Source organism: Bos javanicus, chromosome X (genome assembly GCF_032452875.1).
Source record: "Bos javanicus breed banteng chromosome X, ARS-OSU_banteng_1.0, whole genome shotgun sequence".
Taxonomy (NCBI): domain Eukaryota; kingdom Metazoa; phylum Chordata; class Mammalia; order Artiodactyla; family Bovidae; genus Bos; species Bos javanicus.
Genome location: NC_083897.1, coordinates 31,375,104 through 31,402,083, shown reverse-complemented (window position 1 = coordinate 31,402,083; position 26,980 = coordinate 31,375,104). Strand labels below are relative to the sequence as shown.

At 39.3% G+C, this 26,980-nt stretch overlaps 1 protein-coding gene and 1 pseudogene across 1 annotated transcript in view; both read right to left on the bottom strand.

The window, feature by feature from the left end:
• Positions 1–18,500: 18,500 nt before the first annotated feature.
• Positions 18,501–26,980, bottom strand: part of FMR1NB (FMR1 neighbor) — a 39,750-nt gene continuing 31,270 nt past the window's right edge. The window contains exons 5-6 of the mRNA XM_061408661.1: positions 20,336–20,484; positions 18,501–18,655 (exon numbers count right to left, since the gene is read on the bottom strand). Of these exons, the coding sequence (XP_061264645.1) occupies positions 18,639–18,655; positions 20,336–20,484 (166 nt within the window). The 3' untranslated portion in view covers positions 18,501–18,638. The remainder of the gene's footprint in view (positions 18,656–20,335; positions 20,485–26,980) is intronic.
• Positions 24,061–25,861, bottom strand: LOC133242083 (proteasome subunit beta type-6-like; annotated as a pseudogene).

Sequence of the window (26,980 nt, the reverse complement as noted above, 5' to 3'; positions counted from 1 at the left end):
GTATTTATTTCAACAAAAGCAATCCATAGAATGATACAGCCAAATGGCATTTTGTGTTCGTGCTCTTGTTTAACTTTTCATATAAATGTATTCACAGAGCAAAAGTAATCCTTTGTTGGATCTTGCATCCTGCTTCTCAGATGAGAAAATAAGGTCACCTTATAAAAGGCTACAAAGAAGCACATAAGAGCATTCCTCTACTGCCATCTTGTGGGTTTTGGCTGAAAAACAGCAGAAGGCTACAAGGGCTTTTCTCCCCCTTCTCATTTTCAACGCCTTCATCTATGTCTGCCAATATTTAAATCTTGCAACATCCACTCCATCTCTCCACACACTCACACATCCAGTTTTTCAAATCACACTTTCATCACTACACTTCACCATGAAATATGTCAGTATACATTTCCCAAGAGTAAGATCCCCCTGTTTAACTATAGTATAAGCACACCTAAAAAAATTCACTATAAATTCAGTATCAAGCATCCAGCCCATACTAAATTTATTTTATTGTTCTCAAAATGTCCTTTATGGATTCCAGTTTTCCAGTCCAGGATCCATTCAAGATTCACTCCGAGCATTTGACTGCTGTGTCTCTTTAGTTTCCTGCAATCCAGAACAATCCCCCTGACTCCCTCTGTTCTTCATGACATCAAGTCCTTTGAAGAAATCCAGGTCAGTTGTCCTTTATCATGCTGCACACTGTAGAATTGTCTATTTCCTTCACTGTAGAATTGTCTATTTCCTTGCAATGAGATTCAGGGCAAACATTTTCAATAAGAGCATCACATAAATGACATTAGGTACCAACCACTGAGTCACACTGAAAGCACACAGTGTTAGGTCAAACCACTACTGGCAATGCCAAGCTTGACCACTTGGATAAGGTGACGACCACCAGACTTTTCCATTGTAAGAACATATTTTTGCCTTTATGAAAAGTAATCTATGGAGTGATAACTTCATACTTGTTCCCAATAACATTTTACCCAGTCATATTTGCATCAACTGATCATCCTTATTCAAACCATTTATTACTTTGGAGATTATAAAACAGCAGTTTTCTAACTATATTATTCTTTCTACATTGAGTAGCTGACATTCTTCTGTAAAAAATAAGAACAGAGCTTTCTTCATCCTTACCTTTCTTTACAATATGCACCATGCATTTATGCATTTTTCTTAATTAAATGCATTATAAACCTTTAGCATCATTTTTTTGATATTCAAACAGTTCCACATTTAGCCATTGGGTGTCCTTTCAAGTTGGCTTCTGTGTCCTTATGACATGTTCCCATCATTCTTTGGTCACTGTCTTACTTTCTCATACAGCAGGATACCCAGGCTTGTACTTGTACTTTACTTGAAACCAGCCATTTCTTTAAGGAAATCTGATTCATCTTTAGTGAGAAATGATGCATAGAAACAAAGATCAAGTGCTAGATGTGCTCACTGCTATTGGAGAGTTATTGCTCCTATATCCTTTTGGTCAACATACAGAAAAATGTACAGGGGAACTACACACACACATTATAATCATGAGCTCAGAACTATGATGGCGTAGCTTTGTAGTAGACCAATAACCTAACAGAAAAACTAGAGGGTAGGATGATTTGAGGAACAGCATTGAAACATGTATATACGTGTACACCTGTGGCAGATTCATGTTGATGTATGGCAAAACAAATACAATATTGTAAAGTAATTAGCCTCCAATTAAAACAAATAAATTTAAATTTAAAAAATAAAATTAAATTAAAAAAATAAAAAAATAAAATATGAACTAATTAAAAAAGAAAAAGAAAAGTTCCATCATCTCTGCTTCCCTATTCTTGGCTTTTAAAAAAGATATCCATTCAACCTTGAGGGTATTATGCTATGTGGAATAAGCCATAGAGAGGAAGACAGATATTGTATGATCACTCTTATTAATGGAATCTTAAATCAAACAAACAAAACCAAGCTCTTTGATAGGTGAGAACAGATAGGTGCTTTCCAGAGGGAGAGGATGGATAAAGGGTGATCAGAATGGGTGAAGAGAGTCAAAAGGTAAAAAATTCCAGGTATAAAATGAATGTCATGGTGATTTTATGTATAGCCTGGTGACTAGTTAAGAATAATGTATTGCATATTTGAAATTGTTAAAGAATAAATGTTAAAAGTTCTCATTACAAGAAAAAAAAAAACATGTATATTACCATATGTAAAACAGATGACCAGTGCCAGTTCGATGCATGAAGCAGGGCGACCAAAGCCAGTGCTTTGGGACAACCCAGAGGGACGGGGTGGAGAGGGAAGTGGGAGGGGGTTCAGGATGGGGGGGACACATGTGCACCTGTGGTCGATTCATGTTGATGTATGGCAAAAACCACAATATTGTAAAGTAATTATCCTCCAATTAAAATAAATTAATTAAAAATATCTTTTGTGAAGAAAGAACTGGAGAGCTACTGAAGCAGTCAGGACTTGAGAGACGAGATCTAGAAAGAAGTCTGGAAGCTTGTTAAGGTGAGCCTTACTTTCCGCATACTACTTTTCCCTCAGGATAATTTTGGCATGGAGTTGAGACAGAGAAGCCAGCAGATTAGCTTTAAGTTGCCTCATGGGCTAGGGAGACTAAAAATGAAGTTTGGCTGCCAAGGCAGCTGAATGTTGACAGGCCAAGATCCTAGAAAGCCAGGAAATCATGGAATAGAATACAATACTAGAAACCAGATTTATTTAGAGGAATTAACAGGTTAAATTGTACAGAGAATGAGGCTAAGAAGTCAGGGAGAAAGCATGAGCAAAGCAAAGCAAGTCTGTGACAGGCGCACAGTGCTGAAGAGAGAAAAAGTGGTTTATGACCTACCAGGTAGGAGGCGCCCTAGCAACCAACCTTGATTCTTAGTTGGAACTCCTAGAAGGCTATGCCCTACAGGTGGGGGTTAACCAGAGGTAAACCTGGACATATAAAGACTGCATACTAGCCTTGAGACAGCCAAGTCCCTAGTTGAATTAAGGTGATCAGATCCTCTGCTGCCTGCCAGAGGAAAAGGGTAGTTCTCTCTGGAGTAAGATAACATGATCGACAGTCACTACCATTCTCATACATAACATTGAGCATTCAATAAAAATTTACTGGCATAAAAATACACAAGACAAGGGAAAAAGAGAGGGGGTAGAAACAGAAACATAGATGATATTGTAGTTACCAGACACAGACTTTGAAATAACTGTGATGAATAGGTTCAAGAAAATATATGGCAACAGAGAGATTTTCACCATAGAACTGGGAAATATAATAAGAAGTCAAACTTAAAGTCTGGAACAGAAAATAAATGGCTAAAATTAAGAACTCAACATATGGGTTTAAGAGTAGATTGGGCAAAATTGAAAACATGATTAGTGCACTAAAAAATAGGTCAGTAGATATTAGCTAGAAAAAAGAATGGAGAGAAAAAGGATGAGAATTCTTGAAAACAACATAAGAGACATATGAAATATAGTAGGGCCTCCCTGGTGGCTTACACGGTAAAGAATCTGTCTGCAATGCAGGAGACTCAAGTTTGATCCCTGGGTCGAGAAGATCCCCTGGAGAAGGGAATGGCTACCTACGCCAGCATTCTTGCCTGGAGAATCTCATGGACAGAGGAGCCTGGTGGGTTAGAGTCCATGGGGTTGCAGAGAGTTGGACACGACTGAGCAACTAAGCACGAGCATGAGGAAAGTCTAACGCAAGCGCAGTTGGCAGACCCAGAAAGAAAAAAGCAAAAGAGAATGGGTCAGAACCAGCTCTAGAGGAAGTGGAGAAATTCCTTGAGAAACATAAGTCAACAAATCTGACAGAAGAAAGGCTCCTATATTTCTGAAAGACATAAAACCTGTTCTTAAAAACCTCCCAACGAAGTATAACTCTAGGCCTAAATGGCTTCATGATAAATTATTTCAAACACTTGAAGAATAAATACTTCTTACACAAATACTTCCAGAGATCAGAAAGAAAGAAAAAGAATACCTGCCATCTTATTTTATGAAGCCAGCATAACTAAAACTTGAAAATTACATAACATAGTAATGGGGAAGGAAGAAACTCTGCAAGAAGATAGATATGTCTAGGATATTTATGGTGATGATGGTTTCCAGGTACATGTAAAGTGAAAGTGTTAATTGCTCAGTAGTGTCCAACTCTTTGTGACCCGGGGACTGAACCCAGGTGTCCTGCATTCCAAGCAGATTGTTTACAGTCTGAGGCACTAGGGAAGCCCTCCAGGTACATGAATTCATCAAGTTTTATACATTAAATAGGTACAGCTTTTTAACATCAATTATAACTCAATAAAACGGCTTTTAAAAAGAAATCAAAATTATGTATAGATGAAAAGTGTGTGTGTTAATCTACTCCAATGATATTTAACAATGATAGTATATCTCAAACAAGTAGAGTTAACGGGAAAATCAATTAGTATAATTTACTATATTAGCATGAAGAGAAGGTAGAAAATTATATGATCACTTCAATAGATGCAGAAAAGGCATCTATTTTCTGCAATAGATGCAGAAAAGTCAAAGATAAGACTGAATTCTTACTTGTGGTTAAAAAAAAAAACTCTTAGCAAATTTGGAAGAAAAGGGAAATTCCTTAATCTGAATAGTAACTACCAAAAAAATCACATTGTTAAATTATTTTTTAAATTTCACCTGAGGTCAGGAATAACACAAGGATGTTTGCTAGCAACACTTCCATTTAACACTGTACTGGAGGTCCTAGACAGTGTAATCAAGCAAGAAAAAGATATAAAAGACATAAAGATGAGAAAAGAAGAAATTAAAACTATCATTTGCAGATGACATGATTGCATACATAAGAAATCCAAAAGAATCTACAAACAATGTGAATTGATAAGTGGGTTTAATAATGTTGGTATAAGGTCAAAATACAAAAAGCAATTTAATTTTTACAGATCAGGACAAGTCAGTAGAAAATAGATGCTTTTTAACTTTACATTACCAACAAAAAGTCATAAAATACCTAGAAATAAATCTAACAAAAGATATGTAAGATCTTTACAATGAAAACTAGAAAACACTGTTGAGAAAAAACTTATGTATGTCAATGTAGGAATATACTATGTCCATAGGTTAGAGTCTAAATATGTGAATTGATTTATGGAGTCAATGAAATTCCAATGAAAACTGCAGCATGTTTGTGATGAAAACTGACAAGTTGGTGTGAAAACATATGGAAATGCAAAAGGCCAAGAATAGCCAAAGCAACCTTAAAGAACAAAGCTGGAGGACCTACCCACCCAGATATCAAGACCTATTATATAGCTATAAAACAGTGTGGTATTAGGGGAAGAAGGAACACATCAGTGTAGCAAAACAAAAAGTTTAGGAACAAACCACAACTATATGATCACCTTATTTTTATATCCTTAGGCTATATCCTTCTGAGATTGTTCAGAGTCAAATTTGCTTGAATTAATTTTTTCCTCTGTGATTATGTTATCACTCTAAACCATTTGTTTTTGTAGGTATTCAACTTAAGGTTTGCTTCTCTTAAACCCCTTCTGACTTTACCTTTTGAATATATAAAATATTTACATGGTTCAAAAGTCAGAACTATATAAAGAGTGGAAATAAAACAGCACATTTCTTAATAATCATACGATCAAAGAAGAAATCACAAGCAAAATAATAAAATACTTTGAGATGAATGAAAATGTAAAACACAGTATAAAAAATTCACAGGATATAGCTAAAACCCACTGTTTAGAGAGAAATGTATAGTTGTGAAGAACCATATTAAAAGAAAAAAGATTTCAAAACAATAGCCTAATATTCCACCTTAAGAAACAAAAAAGGAAGCCAAAACTAAAACCAAAGCAGTCAAAAGGAAGGAAATAATACAGATTAGAGCAGAAATAAACAAAATAGAGCTGAAGAATAGAGATTAGTGACATCATAAGTTGGTTCTTGGAACAGGTCAGCAAAAATGGAACATTTTTAACTATATTGACCAAGCAATAAAGAGAGAATTCAAATGATTAAGAAATGAAAGAACATCACTACCAAACTTAGAGAAATAAAAACAATACTATGAACAATTATATTCCAAAAACTTAGACAACTTAGATGAAAGGAATAAATTTCAAGAGAGGAAAAAATTAAACTCAAGAAGAAATGGAAAACTTTAAATAGACCTTTTAAAAGTAGAGATTCTATCAGTAATTTTAAAAGTATTCCCGAAGAGAGGCCCAGGTCCAGACGGCCTCACTGGTCTTTACAATCTCTTTCAAATAATATAAAAACAGGGAAAATTTCCAACTCATTCTGAGGCCATTATTATTGATACCAAAATCAGACATAGACAAAGAAGCTAAGCCAATATCTATTATGAATATAGACACAAAAATCTTCAAAGAAACTACCAACCCCGCAACATATAAATAGGATTATATACCATCATCAAGTGGGACTTATTTCAAGAATGAAAGGTTGGTTCAGCATATGAAAATCAATCAACGTAACACAATGTATCAGTAAAAGCAAGGGGGAAAGCACATGATCATCTCAATAATCACAGGGAAAGCATATGACAAAATCTAACACCCTGTCAATAACAACAAGCTAGGAATGAAAAGAATCTTCCTCAACCTGATGAAAGGCATTGAGGAAAACTACACAGCTAATGTCTACACAGCACATTGCAAGGCAGAGACAGCCCTTTGCTGACAAAGGTCTGTATAGTCAAAGCTATGGTTTTTCTAGCAGTCATGTAAGGATATGAGAGTTGGACCATGAGAGTTGGACTCAGAAAGCTGAGTGCTGAAGAAATGATGCTTTTGAACTGTGGTGTTGGAGAAGACTCTTGAATGTCCCTTGGACTGCAAGGAGATCAAACCAGTCAATCCTAAAGGAAATCAGTCCTGAATATTCATTGGAAGAACTGATGCTGAAGCTCCAATACTTTGTCCACCTGATGTGAAGAGCCAACTCATTGGAAAAGACCCTGATGCTGGGAAAGATTGAAGGCAAGAGGGGAAGGGGGCAGCAGAGGATGAGATGGTTGGATGGCATCACTGACTTAATGTACATGAGTTTGAGCAAGCTGGGAAATAATGAAGGATAGGGAAGCCTGGTGTGCTGCAGTCCATGGGGTAGCAAAGAGTCAGACATGACTTAGCAATTGAACAACAATATCATAATTAATGATGAAAGACTGGAGACTCCTCCTAAAGATCAAGAACAAACATTTCCATAACTCTTTGAGCATATACCTGGAATTACTGACTCGATGGATGTGAGTCTGAGTGAACTCCGGGAGTTTGTGATGGACAGGGAGGCCTGGTGTGCTGCGATTCATGGGGTCGCAAAGAGTCGGACATGACTGAGCGACTGAACTGAACTGATGGTGTTACTATGTTTAACATGTTGAAGAACAGTCAAACTAGCAAGGTAAAAATGTTCCAATTTCTCCAAATCCTCACCAACATTTATTATTTTCTTTCTTTTTGACTGCAGCCATGCTCACAGTTATGAAGCAATATTATTACAACTCTGGTTTTGATTTGCATTTGCCAATGGTTGCTGAGGTTGATCTTCTCATGTGTTTAGGTCAATTCTATATCTGTTTGACACATTATGTCTTAATTCAGCACAATCTGTATTAATTGTGCATTAGTCAATAAACTTCAAACGGAAAACTGATCTCTTTTTTCCAATTATTAAATACATTACCTTAAAAGATACTTCCCTTGCTCTCTCTATCCACCCACCCACCCCAACTGCCAACTACTGCTTGATTTCTTTGTTCTCTGAAGCAAGTCTCTCAAAAGAGTTGCCTATATCTGCTGTCTCTAATTCTTTTTAGTCTTTTAAAACTCATTCCAAGTAGGCTTTCACTCTTTTTAGTTCATCACAGGGATCTCATCAAGGTCCACAATGACCTCCATATTGATAAGCCTTCAAGTCTAAGCTCTAATTTTACTGATCTATCAATAGAATTTGAACATGGATCACAGTTTTCTCTTGGCACTCCCAGCTTTCTTTCCTGGTTGTCCTCTTTTTCCCTGTATCAATTTTGGCATGGCCCAGGGATTAGTCTTTGGTCCTTTTCTTTAACCATCTTATTCACCCAATGTTTGTTGTTTAGTCACTAAGTCGTGTCAGACTCTGTGACACCGTGGACTGTAGCCTGCCAGGCTCCTCTGTCAATGGAGTTCTCCAGGCAAGAATAATACAGTGGGTTGCCATTTCCTTCTCCAGGGGATCTTCCTGAACCAGGGATTGAACCTGTCTCCTGCATTGGTAGGTGGATTCTTTACCACTGAGCCACAGGTAAGTGGCAATCTATGGCTTTAAATACACTTCTCAAGTTTTTATTTCTAGCCCTGAATTCCTGACTCATACATAATATATCCTGACTCATATATCCTATTCAGCATCTCCACTTGAATATCTAATAATCGTCTCAAATTCACCATGGTTGGTTCTTATCCCCTGTAACTTGCTTCCCCGCCAGCCTTCCCTGTATCAGTATTGACAGTAACTCCATCCTTCCAGTTTTTCCTGCATTACTAGCTTTCCCTTACACCTCACATCCAAACTGTCAGGAAATCCTATCAACACTTCTTAGTACCCCCAGGATCAGACCTTCTTAACACCACTTCTCACCTTGCTTCCACACTGGTTTGAGCTACCTACACTGCTGCAACAGGTTCATAACTGGTGTCTCTGCTTCTCCTCTTGCCATTCTATAGTCTATTATCAACACAATAACCTAAGTGATTCTATTAAAACACAAGTCAGGTCCCATCCCTGCTCTGCTTGAAACCCCCCACCAGCTCCCATCTCACCCAGAATGAGCGCCCAAGTCCTCACCACAGCCTACCAGGCCCCTTCTGTCTTCTGGCCCTGACCACTACTCTCATCTCTTCGCCTTATCCCCTCCCCTTGCTCTCCGAATCAGTCACACAGACCTCTTAGCTCCTCTGCAAACAAGCCAGGCACATTCCTGCACTGGGGACTTTGCTCGGACTGTCTCCTCTGGTGGATGTACTTCTCTTGGATATTAGTTCAGCTGACTCCTTTACATCCTTCAAATCTTTCCGCAAATCTTCTACCTTGACTATTCAGTAGTACAACCTGTGCCTCCCCTCGATGCCACTCTGAACTCTCCTTCTGCTGTTTTTCCACAGTGTTTATGACATTCTAACATATCACATGATTTACTTATTATGCCTATTGTTTCTTCTCTGTCTTACCCCGCTTCTCAGTAGAATGTAAACTTCTTGATGGCAAGGTTCTTTACTGTCTCCCATGATGTAGTCTAAGCACCCAGAACATTGCCTGGAATATAGTAGGTACTCAGTAAACATATATATTAACTTTTTTGCAATTTCTTTTAAAATTTTTATTTATTTATTTTTGGCTGTGCTGGGTCTTTGCTGCTGCTGGAGAAGGAAAAGGCTACCCACTCCAGTATTCTGGCCTGGAGAATTCCATGGACTGTATATATAGTTCATGGGGTCATAGAGTCAGACACGACTGAGCGACTTTAAATGTAAATGTAAAAATGTGCTGGGTCTTTGTTGCTGCGTAGGCTTTTCTCTAGTTATAGCAAGTGGCAGGCTACTCTCCTAATTGTGGTGCGCAGACTTCTCATCTCGATGGCTTCTCTTGTTGCAGAGCACAGGCTCTAGGGCATACGGGCTTCAGTAGTTGCAGTTCCCAGGCTCTAGGGCACAGGGCTCACTAGTTGTGACACACAGGGTTAGTTGCTCCGCAGCATGCAGGATCCTCCTGGAACCGGGATCGAATTCTATGTCTCCTGCACTGGCAGGTGGATTCTTTACCACTGAGCAAGCAGGGAAGCCCCAATAAACATACTGAGCGAACAAACAAATTTGCTCCAGTTTTTCCAGAGAAAAGTCACTGCCACTGCTGCTCTTGTCCTTGAGAAACTTCTATGCTCAGGATGCTGTCTTCCAGTGCTCTCAACCTGCAGCTTCCCTTCAGTCCTCATTGCACTTTAATCCTATGTTCTAAGGTGAAATAAAAAATGCTCTTTTCTCCTTAAGACTCCAGCCTAGTCTATGGTGGGGCCAGTTAGAGAAACAGGCACTCTGTTCACCCACTCATCACCAAAATTCTGCCTCCAAGAGTCGAACATAAGCCAAAGTTCCCCAGGAGCCAGACACAAACCAAACTAGGCCCCATACCCTAGGTGACAAACCTGTGAAAATGGATGCCTAGATATATCAGAATCTTAGCTTTTACTCAGCTATAGCTTTTACTCAGATATAAACTTCTGCTATATATAAAATGAGGTAATTGGATGAGATAATTTTTGGTCTTTTCTAGTTCTTGATGTTATTGTATTTAAACTTAGCTTTAACAGTTAAGGTCAATGTCCTAATATACTAATTATACTAATACACTAATTAAAATACCTAGTATACTAATTACTTTAATGCCCATTTCAAGTATGATTCTCTACTTTAAAAAATTATAAGTCAAATTGCCTAAAAGCTGTTCTGTGAGCTATTTTATCATGAACGTGTATCTCATGTCTGTCTATATTAAGTGAAGGACTTGACATCCTGATTCAATTCATTAGGTGATTTTTTTTTCAGCCTCCAGTAAATAAACTGGTCATTTGACTGATATGTCTAAATAAAACAGTTGTAGAATAATGTTTTAGAAGGCCATTTCTCTAACTGCAGCAAGACACTGTGGCCTATATAAAAGTGAAAATGAATAAGGCTCTTAAGTCTGTATTTATCTTTCTGTCATCTAAGGCATAATTTGGCAAGGCACACAAGTGCCAGTCAGCCCAAACCTCTTCTGCCAGCCTTGGTACCCAACTAAGACAAAACAGGCAGGTATTTGGGGGTCATGTTGGCTTTTCCTGGGAGATGCTAGTCTACATGACCCATTTTTTGCTGTTCTTGTCGTGTACCCCCGTGGAAGATTCATGTTGATGTATGGCAAAACCAATACAATATTGTAAAGTAATTAGCCTCTAATTTAAATAAATAAATTTTAAAAAAACCTTTTATTTTGAAATAATTCTGAATTCCTTGGAAGTTGCAAAGAGAACAAAGCGGGTCCCACAAATCCTTCACCCAGTTTCCTCCACTGGTTACATCTCACATAGCTACAGTACAATTATCTGAAACTAAAATAATATATAAATCAAATATACTTCAATTAACAGCAAACCCAGGAAATTGACATTGGTAGTGTGCAATGCCATTTTATCACATGTGTAGGTTCACTGTTACCATTACTGCAATCTGGATATGGAACTATTCCATCATCACAAAGATCTTCCTAGTGTTCCTTCTTTATATCAATAGTTACACCCATCCTCCTCCTTCCTACAAAACCTATTTTACATAACTATTTAAGGAATATACTTCCTCAGGCAGGATTTCCCTATTTTGATGCACTTATACCTAAAAATTCTAAGAACAGACCTCCATCATTTTAATGACTAAGAAACCTCTTAACAACTCATCAAAGCTCTGTTTTGAGCCTGGGTTTACAGATACTGGATTGTTTAATTAACATAAAAAAAAACTTGAACCACATCAGAGTCTTTCTAGGACTAATTAACATTCAAATGTATTTTAGTTAACTTATTTTATTCTTTCCCTGGTTAATGCACAGATTTTTAAAAAATTCCCTTAGTAAGTGATTGTTTAAAATGCCTGCTCCAATGACCTAGCTGCTGCTGCTGCTGCTGAGTCACTTCAGTCGTGTCTGACTCTGTGCGACCCCATAGACGGCAGCCCACCAGGCTCCCCCATCCCTGGGATTCTCCAGGCAAGAACACTGGAGTGGGTTGCCATTTCCTTCTCCAATGCATGAAAGTGAAAAGTCAAAGTGAAGTCACTCAGTCGTGTCCGACCCTCAGCGACCCCATGGACTGAAGCCTTCCAGGCTCCTCCATCCATGGGATTTTCCAGGCAAGAGTACTGGAGTGGGGTGCCATTGCCTTCTCCAATGACCTAGCTGCATGCTCACTAAGACAATGTAATCTGGATCCAGGTCTCTGATGAATAACAGTTGATCACCTTCTCCAAGATAAAAGTAGTCAGACAATGTGAGAGAAAGAGCTACAGGTTGTAAGTGTTTAAAAATACAAACTGTCTCACTGTAATGAAATCATTCCCCCTTGGTTATGTCTCGCAATCTTCACCATTTTTCTCTCCTATCCTCCATCCTTCCCCCTTTCCAGCTGCTCATCCTGTAAGATTTCTTTTCCATTTATCCATAGTCATCTCCTCTGAAAGAGACTGAAGTCAATTCTATCTGAAGTTCTGCTAGCTATCTCAAAAATTTTCAAAGATGTGAATACATATCTTTACAATAAAAACAGAGTTGTATAGTCTGCTTTTTTTCACTCTACACATGAACATTTGCTCGTGTCATTAAATGTTTCCTTATTCTTAAAGGTTTAATAAGGGAAATTCTGGCAAAAGTAAAGATGAGCTGATGCAGATCCATACCTTATGCTAAAAATATCTAGAAATGCTGGATAAACTGTAATATAAAACAAATTTAAATACATAGCCTAGCTTGAAAGGAAATATCCAGGGGTTATGAGAGAAGAAAGAAATCCAAGTCAGAACTAGGGTGACTGTTTCATTTTTAGCATGGAAAATTCTGCATCCAGGGAAATCCCTCAGTCCTGGGCAACCTGCAGTGGCATACTTGCCCAGAGCAGTAAGAAGCTGACAAATATTGGATATCTGTAGACACACCAGGACTGATAATGACTCTAGGGGCTAGATCCAACACTCATTAGTCCCAGCGATTTGTAGATTTTCTCAGATTGTCTATGTAAATGATATTTGTATGCAAATAACAGTTGTTGTCTTTTAGCCATTACAAATCATGTTTCTATTATATGATTCTTTGACTAGACCGTCTAGTATTATGTTAAATAGCAGCTGTGATACAGGGCTTCATAGCCTTTTTCTTGACCTCAACGGGACTGCTTCTAGAATCTCTCCATTAAATATGTTTAGTTTACTTTTAAAAGGTTAGCGGAGCTCCCTGCTATTCCTAGCTTGCTAAGATTTTTTAAAATCATAAATGAGTGTTGATATTTCTCAACTGGTTTTCTTCACGTTTTCAGAAAATTGTATCATTTTTAACCTTCAGCCCGTTGTGATTCTATTCCTCTGCATTCCAGCACTGAAACATACTTGCACTTCTGGAACAAAGCCTACTTAATACATTATTGGATTCAGTATACACACACACACACACTTGTGGGATTTTTGTATCCATGTCCTTAAGTTAAATTGGCCTCTGATGTTCTTTTCTTGCACGCTCTTCTTCTGGCTGTGTTATCTACAACACACTAGCTTCATAAAAGTAATGGACAGCTTTTTCTGTTATTCTACTTTCTGAAACAAAATGTGTAAGATTGGAGGTCTCTGTTCTGTTTGTAAGAGTCACCTAAGAATTTGGGGTCAGATCTGGGGGGCAATGAAGGAAAAATAAAGAGTGCAACTAGAAGCCTTTGGCCTAACCACTCTGGCATCTGTAGGCCTAGCCATCTCCCACATTTCCCTTCATATACTGACTCTGCCTGGGGGCCTTTAACAGGTTTTTAGTTGTTTGATGTTGAGTTCCATTAACCTCCTTATCACTTTTTTAGCAGACAGGTGTGAAGGTGGTGGAGGAATCCATATACAACTTGGTTTGCCATGTCACAACTATTCCCCAAGGTGTGCATGGATATGCAACCTGTGCGATCACGTAAGGCCCAGCTCCTTGAACAGCCCTGTACTTGGTTTAATGTCCTGTTGTCACCATCTTAAAATTCTTAATAATTTTGAATATGGAGCCCTGTATTTTCATTTTGCACTAAGCCCCACACATTCTATAGCCAGTCCTACTATTCCTGGATACCTTCCCATTTGAGTATCACCTCCCTTTGCTCTGTCTTCTACCCTAAAGCAATAACCCATGCACAGCTATGTTTTCTTAGCAAGTCTCTGAGGTCTGGGGCAGGCAGCAAGTAACTTGGATGGTCCACATGTTACAGCTTGGTCTAAGGCTCTAAATTCAGCCTAGCAATTCCATAGTAGGTATATCAGTTTCGCAGTCCTCCTAAGGGCAAGTTGTGAATCACTTAGGCCATAAATAGACAAAAAAATAGTCACAAAATGCCATAGCGAATAAAATAGGCCTTTATCACAGTAAAGAGAAGCCCTTCTTTTATGGAGAGCTCCAATTATCTGTGACAGTGACATTCAAGAAAGATTTTGTCCTCATTTTCCAAGTGACCTAACTTTACATCTATCCAGATTCTTTTTTTTTCCAAATAGTTGCGCTACACAGCATGCAGGATCATAGTTCCCTGACCAGGGATCGAACCTGTGCCCCGTGGCACTGGCAGTATGGAGTCTTAACCACTGAACCACCAGGGAAGTCCCTCTATCCAGATTCTTTTACCAACATCTGGTTGGCCAATGATCCAGATATGAGATCTTTTGAGTGGTGATTTATAATTTAAAGTCTCAACGCCCATGGAGTTTGGGAGAGTATCTATCACTTCTAATTTTAGAGCAGTCACCATGATCAGTTTAAGTTCAGGCTCTGCATCATAGTACTTATCACTTCACTAGTATCTTTCCATTTGGAATAGATATGGTAATAACTTAAGGGAAATGACTCTGTGACTGTTAAGGTTTGAATGCTAGTGACATATGTATGATCTACTCATCTGTCTCGTTGGGCTTGATCATCTGTGTCAGACCAGACTTTAGTACTGCTGACTACTACTGTTGTTGTTGGCACTGTTGTTGGGAGCCAGCACTCTGAACAACCTTATTTCCTTCCCACTCCTGTGAGGGTCCCTTTGGCTTTTAATCTTTGATAACAGCAACCTTCAATTGTTTCAGCTTTTCATCTTGGGTCCAGTATTTATTTGGCTGCCACTTATGTTCACATTCTTTCCTCTCATGTTACCCACTTCGTGGTAATCTCTGTCAGTAGACCCTGCAACTCAGCTTCTAATCTGTTAAACAGAGAAGAGTTGCAGATGTTCCTCTCTTTTGCTTTCAGGGTACTATTTGTTTCAGACTATGCTTATATTCTGCATAGACTGCAGCAGCTTTTGCTAAAATCTCAATTTTGTATTCTAAAGTATTTGTTTCCTTATGGAGTTGTCTTACTTATTTCTACCAAGAGAAATTTTTGGTTGTTCTTTTTCATTTAGTTTTCCCTGAATGCACTTCTTAAAATTTAGAGAAGCAGTATTAGATTCTTGGGCAACAGCTTTAAAAGCAACCATTTGTTTTACTGAACTGTTTTTCTTCCCTAAGAGTTCAGTTCACTTGAAAGTATCTGATCATCATAGCAAAACATCTTTTTTCCTAATCTAATCATTCAATAGGTATTTTATTTGTTGAGCACTTACTATGTGCCAGACACTGTTTGAGGCACTTGGGAAATATCACTGAACAAAACACATAAAAATCCCTCCCCTCAAAGAACTTATATTCTGGCACAGGAAGACAATAAGCACAAAAATTATTAAATTACATAATATATTAACAGATGATAGATGCTAAGGAGAAAACAGAGCAGGGTACGGTCCCCACGGATCAGGAGGGCAGATGGAAATGTCCCTACATCCCCAGCCTTTATACTCAATGTTCCATCTACTCTTCTACCTTGAAAAAAAATATTCTACCCCATTCTGTTACCAATTGATCACTGCACTGTTGTTTCTGATTCCTTTCAGAAAGTTTTTCAACAAATAGTCTATACTCTTTCACTTTCTCACTTTCCAGTTACTCTGCAACTCAAAGTCATCTAGTTTCTGCTCCTACCTCTTCCCTGAAACCGCTATTGCCAAAGTCACCAATGACTTCAATGTTATCAAATCCAGTGGAAATGAATCTGAACTTTGATACTCTTGAGTACTTCTTCCTTGAAACATGCCATCCTGCTGAATTTCATTATATTGTTCTCTCCTACCTATCCTCCTACTCTTCAGTTTCCACTGATAGCCACACTACTTCTGACCATCCTATAAATCCCAAGGAAACCAGAATTGAAAGAGACACATGTACTCCAATGTTCACTGCAGCACTATTTACAACAGCTAGGACATGGAGGCAACCTAGATGTCCATTGGCAGATGAACAGATAAGGAAGTTGTAGTACATATACACAATGGAATATTACTCAGCTATAAATAGAACACATTTGAGTCAGTTCTAATGAGGCGGATGAACTTAGAGCCTATTATACAGAATGCAGTCAGTCAGAAAGAGAAAGACAAATACTGTATACATGTGTGCTAAGTCACTTCAGTCGTGTCCGACTCTGTGATCCCATGGACTGTAGCTCACCAAGATCTTCTGTCCATGGAATTTTCGAGACATGAATATTAGAGTAGGTTGCTATTTTCTTCTTCACAAATACTGTGTATCAACACACACACACATACACACACATATATATATATGGAATTTAGTAAGGTAGTAATGATGATCCTACATGCGGGGCAGCAAAGGAGACACAGATATAAAGAAGAGACTTTTGGACTCAGTGGGAAAAGGCGAGGGTGGGATAAATTTTGAGAGTATAGCATTGAAACATATACATTACCATATATAAAACAGATGACCAGTGCCAGTTCAATGCATGAAGCAGGGCACCCAAAGCCGGTGCTCTGAGACAAGCCAGAGGGATAGGGTGGGGGGGAAAGTGGGAGAGGGGTTCAGGATGGGGGGGACACAAGTATACCTATGGCCGATTCATGTTGAGGTATGGCAAAAACTGTCACAATATTGTAATGTAATTGTCCTCCAATTAAAATAACTAATTTTTTAAAAATGCTTGGGATGCTTGCAGTGTTCCTCTGGATTCTATTCCAGTCCCCTTTTCCCCCCTTATTCCTTCTATTTAGAATCAATCATTCATTGTGATTTCAATTATCATCTATATATTGATGACTCTCAACTTTTATATGCAGCCAGATCTTTCTCCTGTGCTCCAGAACCTAGTCATATCTACTTGGATGGCCCACAGACACACCCGTGGCTGATTCATGTCAATGTATGGCAAAAACCACCACAATATTGTAAATTAGTCTCCAATTAAAATAAATAAATTTTTAAATAAGAGCTCATTCAAAATGACCCATCTTCCCCTGCCAAACCTGCCCTTCTCATTGGTCCAGCTCAGCACCACTATCTTTCCAGTTGGCCCATCACTGAGAAACCTGAAATTCATACTCTCCTTTCAGCATGCTAACTCTTGCCGCACATACATTAATCACCAAGTCCTATTGATGCTACACACTTAACAGCTCTCAAATCTACCTCTATCCACAAGTGCCACCACCCCAGCCCAGGACACACTTTCTCATCCACATTAATACAACAGCCTCATAACTGGTTCCCTTGACCCCAATATTGTTCACTGCCAATTATCCACACAATAGTCAGACTGACTTCTAAGGATTAGATCTAACCATACCATTCTTTTGCTTGAAATCCATCATTGTTTCCTTCTGTCCACAGGATAAAACCCAACCCTTTAATGTGGGTTATAAGTTCTTCTGATTTAATATCTAAGTCAAAGTTGCTGCCACCCTAAACTGTTTGCAGTGCTTCAAATAGTCCATGAAATTTGGCCTTCATATCTGAAACATTCCTGCCACTACAGTGACTGCATGGCAAATCCTGTTCAGCCCTCTTATCTTTCATTTTATATCTCTTTCTAAAGTCTGGGCTAGTTCCCCTGCCATCTACTTCCATAAAACTTGGTACTCCTGTTACCACAGCCCTGTCATTACTTTATGTGGCTTCCTCCCCAGCTGGATGGTGAGCTCCACGAAGGAAAGGTTAAGTCTATCTTGCTCATGACTATGTCCCAAGTACATACCCTAGCAGGGGCTAAAGCAATGTTTGTTGAATGAATGAGCAACAAGCCCAGGTAAACTTGAGCCCTAGACATTTCAAAGAGGAAAGTAAATCATAAAAAAGCATCAGTTTCTTAAAAAGTCAATTTTACATATGTCACAGGATGTAACTGTTTCTTTAAAAAGTAAAAAAAAAAAAATATATAGTAACAGTGTTCAGCTCTGGGTGGTGGATTATGGTTGATTTTTCCTTCTTTCTTCTACATAACCTTTTTACCAAGTTCTCTGTAATGAGTGTGTCTTACTTTCAGGGTGGAAAAAATGCTATAAATTATAAACTACAAAGAACACTAATATAAAATACTTTTACCTCTTTTCCTCAAAACAAAGTGTCATATAGAGTGAAATTTGATCACTTTTTTTTTTCATCACTTTGCTTGAAGGTGAATAACAGCGTGATATCTCTGCCTTATTTAACACCAACAGAAGTATATATGTTGATAACATAACCCAAGTTGCAAAAATCCATCACTGTCCAGGACCTGAAATGCAAGCAGTACTTTTCATATGTTTTTTTTAATTCTATAGAAGCTACTTTTAATAAGAATTTGGATTATGGTTTGATGCACAAAACTAAACTACAACTTTATTTTATATTTGAAAATAAGCACAACAAAAGTTTTTATCCTTCTAAAACGTTCCAGCAGATTTAGATGACTGGGACAGTCTCCTCTTCTCTGAAAGGTACGCGTTCTTCTCACTGGGAAAATAATGCTACAGGAGAAAAAGTAAAGCAGAGTTAAAACAACTTCAGAACTAGTATACGTACATCATACTTTGTTATACAAGGAACTGACTGCAACAAAGTTCTCAAACTATATACTGAATGCTACAATTAGTTTATTTTCAGTTTGCCAATGTATCATCTTATTACAGTGAGGCATACAGACAAAATACTGATATACTACAACAAATATCATTACAATGACAATTTCTGAATAACAAAGGTAAATCTCATGCCCTGAAGAACTGCCCATAGAAATCAAGTTTTGTTAGTCTACTTATAATTTCATATGTATGTGCATATATATATGCACGTGTGTACTGCATTAAAGTTATACATGGTAATATATAGGTATGTGTAATAATATACATGTATTACTATTATCATATATACTTATGTATTACCTTATATAAATAATATATCAATTACATACACATATATAATATCTTGTATAAGGATTTTATTTTGTTTTTTCTGATATAAGTCACTTTTCTTATTCATATAGTCCAAATCTCTATTTTGCAGTTTAATCAACTGAGCAAAGGTTAAGGGACTTACCCAAGCTCCCATTGTAAATAACAGGAAAACTAGGACTAAAGCCAGAATCTCCTGACACTCAGTTTAATGGTCTAGTATTCCACTCTTGCCCTTACCCATAAGTGAGGCTAGAAATTAACACCTTACATTTGAGTAATGCGCTGCAATTTTCAAAGCATTTTCACATATGTTATATTGCTGCAGGTACACACACACACACACACACACACATACACACACAGTATCTCAGCTAATCAAGGACCTGAAAGGTTACTTGCCATTGGAAACACTAGTTAATGTCCTGAGTCCCCTGACTCGCAATCCAGTCCTCTACTCCTTGAAGGACACTCCTTTTCCCACAAATCATTTTATTCTCACTTGGTCCCTCACAATTAATTTGGGATGAGGGAATCCAGGCCAAGGCTCAGGGATCTGTAAGCCTACACAAATGAAGTGAGGCCCAGGGAGTCCCTGGTGTTTCATTCTGAGATCCCCTCTCTGAACCTTTTCTAATACTACATTGTGTACCTTTGGGGAGCAGGAAGCTGAAACTAGGATTAGCTAGGATCTAGGACTGGAAGAGTTGACTCATTGGAAAAGACTCTGATGCTGGGAGGGATTGGGGGCAGGAGGAGAAGGGGACAACAGAGGATGAGATGGCTAGATGACATCACTGACTCGATGGACATGAGTCTTGGTGAACTCCAGGAGTTGGTGATGGACAGGGAGGCCTGGCGTGCTGTGATTAATGGGGTCGCAAAGAGTCGGACACAACTGAGCGACTGATCTGACGACTGGATATGTCATGTAGTCAACACAACATGGAGGACCATGGCCACTATTATACTTAGCAAGGGTGTCTATTATGGAGCTTCAGAATTAGGGCAGGCAGATTCTATTTCTTTGTTTCCCTGAAGGGCTGAACTACATATACCAAATAGTATGGTACCCAAACAACCTAGCACATTTCTTGTCCACCTTCTTTCCATCCAAATGGTAATAATGACATTATTTCAGAAGCTGATACTCCTGTGGTCCAAACATTTGCAGGATAAAAAAATAAGCATCAACTGAACCAAGATGAGGATAACAATCAAATATCAAATACTTCAACTTTAAATCCTTGTCATTACCTGTAGTCTCCTGGTCCTTTTCATCACCATATCCTTCCTCATCCACTGCTGTTTCCAACATTTCAGTATCCCTCTTTGGTTTCTTTCTGTGTTTCTTCAAACGCTTTAAAGTTCTGTTGAATCTTCTTCGTAAAAGACCAGCCCATCTGCTGTAATATTAAAAGTTCAAAGTGAAACTTTATTTCTCAAGACTGATAAAATAATAAATAAAGGAAAAGGTTATTTGGTAACATAACCCTTTACTGTGAGGAGACATCCCACGTCCAAGGGCAGAGAAGCCACAGTAAGACAGAAGGAGGGGCAAAATTGGGACCCAGAGACCCCAGAGAGACTGAGACAGAAATGTGTTGAGTGTCTACTGAGGAGGTACGGGTCAGCAGTGGACTGCTGCAGCAACAGGGGCTCTGGGTGCAGTAGACCTGGGTATGGCATAAGCACTCTAGGAAGAAGTCGCCATTAACCCAATCATAGAGCCGCCAGAACTTACACAGGACTGGGGAAACAGACTCTTGGAGGGCACAAATAGAACCTTGTATGCACCAGGACCTAGGAGCAAGGAGCAGTGACCCCACAAGAGACTGACCCAGACTTGCCTGTGAGTGTCCAGGACTCTCTGGCAGAGGTGTGGGTGGGCGGTGGCCTGCTGCAGTGGTGGGGGCACTGAGTGTAGCAGTGTCTGAATGGGACCTTTAGAAGGAGGTCGCCATTAACTTCATTACCTCCACCATAGTTTGGCCTCAGGTCAAATAATAGGGAGGGAACATAACACTACTCATCAACAGAAAATTGGATTAAAGATTTATTGAACATGGCCCTGCCCATCAGAACAAGATCCAATTTTCCCCTCACTCAGTCTCTCCCATCATGAAGCTTCCAGAAGCCTCTTATCCTTCTCCATTAGAGGGAAGACAGAATGAAAACCACAATCACAGAAAACTAACAAATCTAAGCACATGGACCACAGCCTTGTCTAACTCAGTGAAACTATGAGCATTGCTGTGTAGGGCCACCCAAGACAGACAGGTCATGGTGGAGATTTCTGACAAAATGCAGTCCACTGGAGAAGGGAAAGGCAAACCACTTCAGTAATGTTGCCTTAAGAACCCCATGAACAGTATGAAAAGGCAAAAAGATAGGACACTGAAAGATGAACTCCCCAGGTCGGTAGGTGCCTAATATGCTACTGGAGATCAGTGGAGAAATAATCCCAGAAACAATGAAGAGATAGAGCCAAAGCAAAAACAACACCCAGTTGTGAATATGACTGGTGATAGAAGCAAGGTCTGATGCTGTAAAGAGCAATACTGCATAGGAACCTGGAATATTAGGTCCATGGATCAAGGCAAATTGGAACTGGTCAAACAGGAAATGGCAAGAATGAACGTTGACATTTTAGGAATCGGCAAACTAAAATGGACTGGAATGGGAGAATTTGACTCAGATGACCATTATATCTACTACTGGCAAGAGTGAACGTTGACATTTTAGGAATCGGTGAACTAAAATGGACTGGAATGGGAGAATTTGACTCAGATGACCATTATATCTACTACTGTGGGCAAGAATCCCTTAGGAGAAATGGAGTAGCCATCATAGTCAACAGAAGAGTCCAAAATGCAGTACTCGGATGCAATCTCAAAAATGACAAAATGATCTCTGTTCGTTTCCAAGGCAAACCATTAAGTATCACAGTAATCCAAGTCTATGACCTGACCAGTAATGCTGAAGAAGCTAAACGATTCTATGAAGACCTACAAGACCTTTTAGAATCAACACCCCAAAATGATGTCATTTTCATTATAAGGGACTGGAATGCAAACGTAGGAAGTTAAGAGACACCTGGAGTAACAGGCAAATTTGGCCTTGGAGTACAGAATGAAGCAGGGCTAAGGCTGATAAGAGTTTGGCCAAGAGAACACACTGGTCATAGCAAATACCCTCTTCCAAAACCACAAGAGAAAACTTTACATGTGGACATCACCAGATGGCCAACACCAAAATGAGATTGATTATATTCTTTGTAGACAAAGATGGAGAAGCTCTATACAGTCCACAAAAACAAGACCAGGAGCTGACTGTGGCTTAGATCGTGAACTTGTTATTGCCAAATTCAGACTTAAACTGAATAAAGTCAGGAAAATCACTAGACCATTAAGCTATGACCTAAATAAATCCCTTACGATTATACAGTGGAAGTGGGAAATAATACTTAAGGGACTAGATCTGACAGACAGAGTGCCTGATGAACTATGGACGGAGGTTTGTGACACTGTATAGGGGACAGGGATCAAGACCATCCACAAGAAAAAAAAATGTGAAAAAGCAAAATGGCTCTTTGAGGAGGCCTTACAAATCACTGTAAAAAGAAGAGAAGGGAAAAACAAAGGAGAAAAGGAAATATATACCCATTTGAATGCAGAGTTCCAAAGAAGAGCAAGGAGATATAAGAAAGCCTTCCACAGCAATCTGTGTAAAGAAATAGAGGAAAACAATAGAATGGGAAAGACTAGAGATCTCTTCAAGGAAATCAGAGATACCAACGGAACATTTCATACAAAGATGGGCTCGATAAAGGACAGAAATGGTATGGACCTAACAGAAGCAGAACATATTAAGAAGAGGTGGCAAGAATACACAGAAGAACTGTACAAAAAAGATCTTCATGACCCAGATAATCATGATGGTGTGATCACTCACCTAGAGCCAGACATCCTGGAATGTGAAGTCAAGTGGGCCTTAGGAAGCATAACTACGAACAAAGCTAGTGGAGGTGATGGAATTCCAGTTGAGCTATTTCAAATCCTAAAAGATGTTGCTGTGAAAGTGCTGCACCCAATATGCCAGCACATTTGAAAAACTCAGCAGTGACCACAGGACTGGAAAAGGTCAGTTTTCATTCCAATCCCAAAGAAAGGCAATGTCAAAGAATGCTCAAACTACTGCACAATTGCACTCATCTCACATGCTAGTCAAGTAATGGTCAAAATTCTCCAAGCCAGGCTTCAACAACATGTGAACTGTCAACTTCCAGATGTTCAAGCTGGATTTAAAAAAGGCAGAGGAACCAGAGATCAAACTGCCAACATCCGTTGGATCACTGAAAAAGCAAGAGAGTTCCAGAAAAACATTTACTTCTGCTTTATTGACTATGCCAAAGCCTTTGACTGTGTGGATCACGATAAACTGTGGAAAATTCTGAAAAGAGATGGGACTACGAGCCACCTGCCCTGCCTCTTGAGAAATCTGTATGTAGAACTGAACATGAAATAGCAGACTGGTTCCAAATCGGGAAAGGAGTACATCAAGGCTGTATATTGTCACCCTGCTTATTTAACTTATATGCCAGAGTAAATCATGAGAAACGCTAGGCTGGATGAAGCACAAGCTGGAATCAAGATTGCCGGGAGAAATATCAATAACATCAGATACACAGATGACACCACTCATATGGCAGAAAGTGAAGAAGAACTAAAGAGCCTCTTGATGAAGGAGAAAAAGGAGAGTGAAAAAGTTGGCTTAAAGCTCAAAATTCAGAAAACTAAGATCATGGCATCTGGTCCCATCACTTCATAGCAAATAGATGGGGAAACAGTGGAGACAGTGACAGACTTTATTTTGGGGGGCTCCCAAATCACTGCAGATGGTGACTGCAACCATGAAAATAAAAGACGCTTGCTCCTTGGAAGAAAAGTTATGACCAATCTAGACAGCATATTAAAGAGCTGAGACATTACTTTGCCAACAAAGGTCTGTCTAGTTATGGTTTTTCCAGTAGTCATGTATGGATGTGAGAGTTGGATTATATAGAAAGCTGAAGAATTGATGTTTTTGAACTGTGGTGTTGGAGAAGACTCTTGAGAGTCCCTTGGACAGCAAGGAGATCCAACAAGTCCATCCTAAAGGAAATGAGTCCTGAGTGTTCATTGGAAGGACTGATGTTGAAGCTGAAACTCCAATACTTTGGCCACCTGATGCTAAGAACTGACTCATTTGAAAAGACCCTGATGCTGGGAAGGTTTGAAGGTGGGAAGAGAAGGGGATGACAAAGGATGAGATGGTGGGATGGCATCACCGACTCAATGGACATGAGTTTGAGTAAACTCTGGGAGTTGGTGATGGACAGAGAGGCCTGGCGTGCTGCAATCCATGGGGTCACAAAGAGTTGGACATGACTGAGTGACTGACCTGAACCGCACCTTTTTTATGGAGTGTGACTTTCTATCTTGGATACTTTTATATATTTTTATTAGACTATGTGCCCCTTGAAAGCACACACCATGATCTGATTCACCTTTTTGCCCTTCATAACACCCAACAGAAGGCCTGGAATCAGTATCATCTTGAATGAATTTTAAGTTCTTTTTTTTCTCACTGACAGAATGAATTTTAAGTTCCTTTTTTTTTTCTCACTGACAAACTGTTTATTGAATTTTGAAGCAGTATGGGGTGTCTCTTATTGTATCTTAGAATCTCAGGATTCAGAGAGGTGGTAAAGTGGCATTGGTGAATTTGGGACTCTGGTCTCGAAGAAGTACCTGCCACTCTACCCCTGATTCCTCAATGGCTGCCAGGTGGATAACCCCTCCACTGGAACCATCCTGCTCCATGTCCAAAGTGAAAGCACTGGCAGTAAACTGCAGGCATTCTTCCTTGGTCATGCCTTCCCAGTAGGTAGCATTGACACAGCCAAAGAAATAGGAGCTCCTGGAGCCCCCAGTGGCAAAGGACTGTTGTACTATCATACTCCCCATAGGCACTGAGTACACCTGCCCCCTTCTTGGGGGTTCCAGCCAGCAGTGATGATTTCTGCCATCAGGTCTTCTTGGTATCAATAACACATTTCCTTAAAGAGGCTGGCTGCCGTGTATACCAGCAGAGGCTCATTCAGCTCAATGCTGTGGAAACCAAGCTGATTAAGTGACTCCATCAGCTACTGCCTGGGTATATCAGCTGCTGAGCCTGAGTGGCAGCAGAAAATACAGTCATGAATAGGGGTCAGAAAACACAGTCACAAATAGGGGTCAGCTTGTCAGTCACTCGATTGGTGATGTACAACCCAGTGGTTGATCTGGAGTCGGTTCCTAGAACCACGCCCTCAGCAAATTGCATGGCCATGACAGTGGTCCCTGTGGAAACTTCCCTGTTTTCCCAGTCGGAGGCAATGGCCTCAGGCCCCCAGGATGGTGCCAGCCCGGCTCCCCAGCAGCCACTAAGGTGGTCACCATCTTCCTCTTCCAGTATTGCCCAAATTTTAAGTTATTGAATGATATAATGAGATGAAATAATGCTGTTTTAGGGAGATAAGCCTGGCTGGATGTAACAGGGTGAATTAGAAGGAGAGTAGATGAGGAATTCATGTATACATCCAAATTAGCTTGGCAAGCATCCTTACTCACTCCCTCCATGTGAAAGGCACAGCCATACTCTTCAATTGAAGTACCAGGAAAGTTCTCCAGGACCTAACTCTTAGCCATCTTCTAAACTCCACTTGCAGCCCCATTCCAGTTATTGTCTCTCTTGTATCAATTCTTTGGATTGGATGCATCATCTCAATGTTCTCCTCAGTTTCCAATTCTGCATTTGCATTTGAATGCCAGCTAGCCTCCTGTTACAGACTGAATGTTTGTGTCCCTAAAATTCATGTTGAAGCCCTAGCTGCCAGTATGGTTGGATTTGAAGACAGTACCTCTAGGGAATACTTAAGGCTCAATCAGGTCATAAAGGTGGGGTGCTGATCAGTAAAATTAATTTCAGTATAAAAATAATAAATTTTTGTTTTACTAAAAATCAGAATGCCTGCTCATCTTACTCTCACACACATCATAGAAAGGCCATGTGAGCACACAAAGAGAAGGTGGCCATCTGCAAGCCAGGAGAGCCCTCACCAGAAACCAAATCAGCTGGCATCTTGATCACTGACTTCTAGCCTACAGAACCATGAGAAAATAAATGCCTATTGTTTAAGCCAACTGTGGTATTTTGCTACAGCAGCACTGGAAGACTAATACATTTTGCCCTTCTTTTGCACCTCAGGAAACCACTTGCTCATTAGGACAGCAGGTGACAAGAGGACTACACCTGGACTAAGCTGTGACTATAAAATATGAGAAGAGGTGAATCCCCAATTCACCCCAAAGGAAACCAAAAAAAAAAAAAAATGACAGGGAGTCTGAAAGAATAGAATTACATATTAAAGATAAAGGAAATAGTCACAGATGATTCCAAGGATTCTAGCATGAGAGACTAAAGAAATCACTGAGAGAAATGAACAGGTGTCAAGGGGATATGATTTGGGAGAAAAAGAAGTCTAGTTTTGCACACATTGCATTAAATGCAGTTAAAAATACAAAATAGGTAGAGGTGATTTCAGGATGTATGAGTCATTTATCCAGAGAAACCCAGAACACTATGTTCAGAAAGGACTTCAGAAATTAACTCAATTTTCTACTCTAATATTATGAGAAAATCAACATCAAAAGAAGTTAAGCTCACTATAAAACGGGTAGTAAAGGCAGAACTAGAACAAAGATCTTTTAAAATACTCTTTCTGCTACATACTTGTAATATTTTCTGATAGATGAGAATAAGGCTTTGGGAGACAACCACAGTTGGGAAAACAAAGAAAACCAAACTGAGGTGGATAAG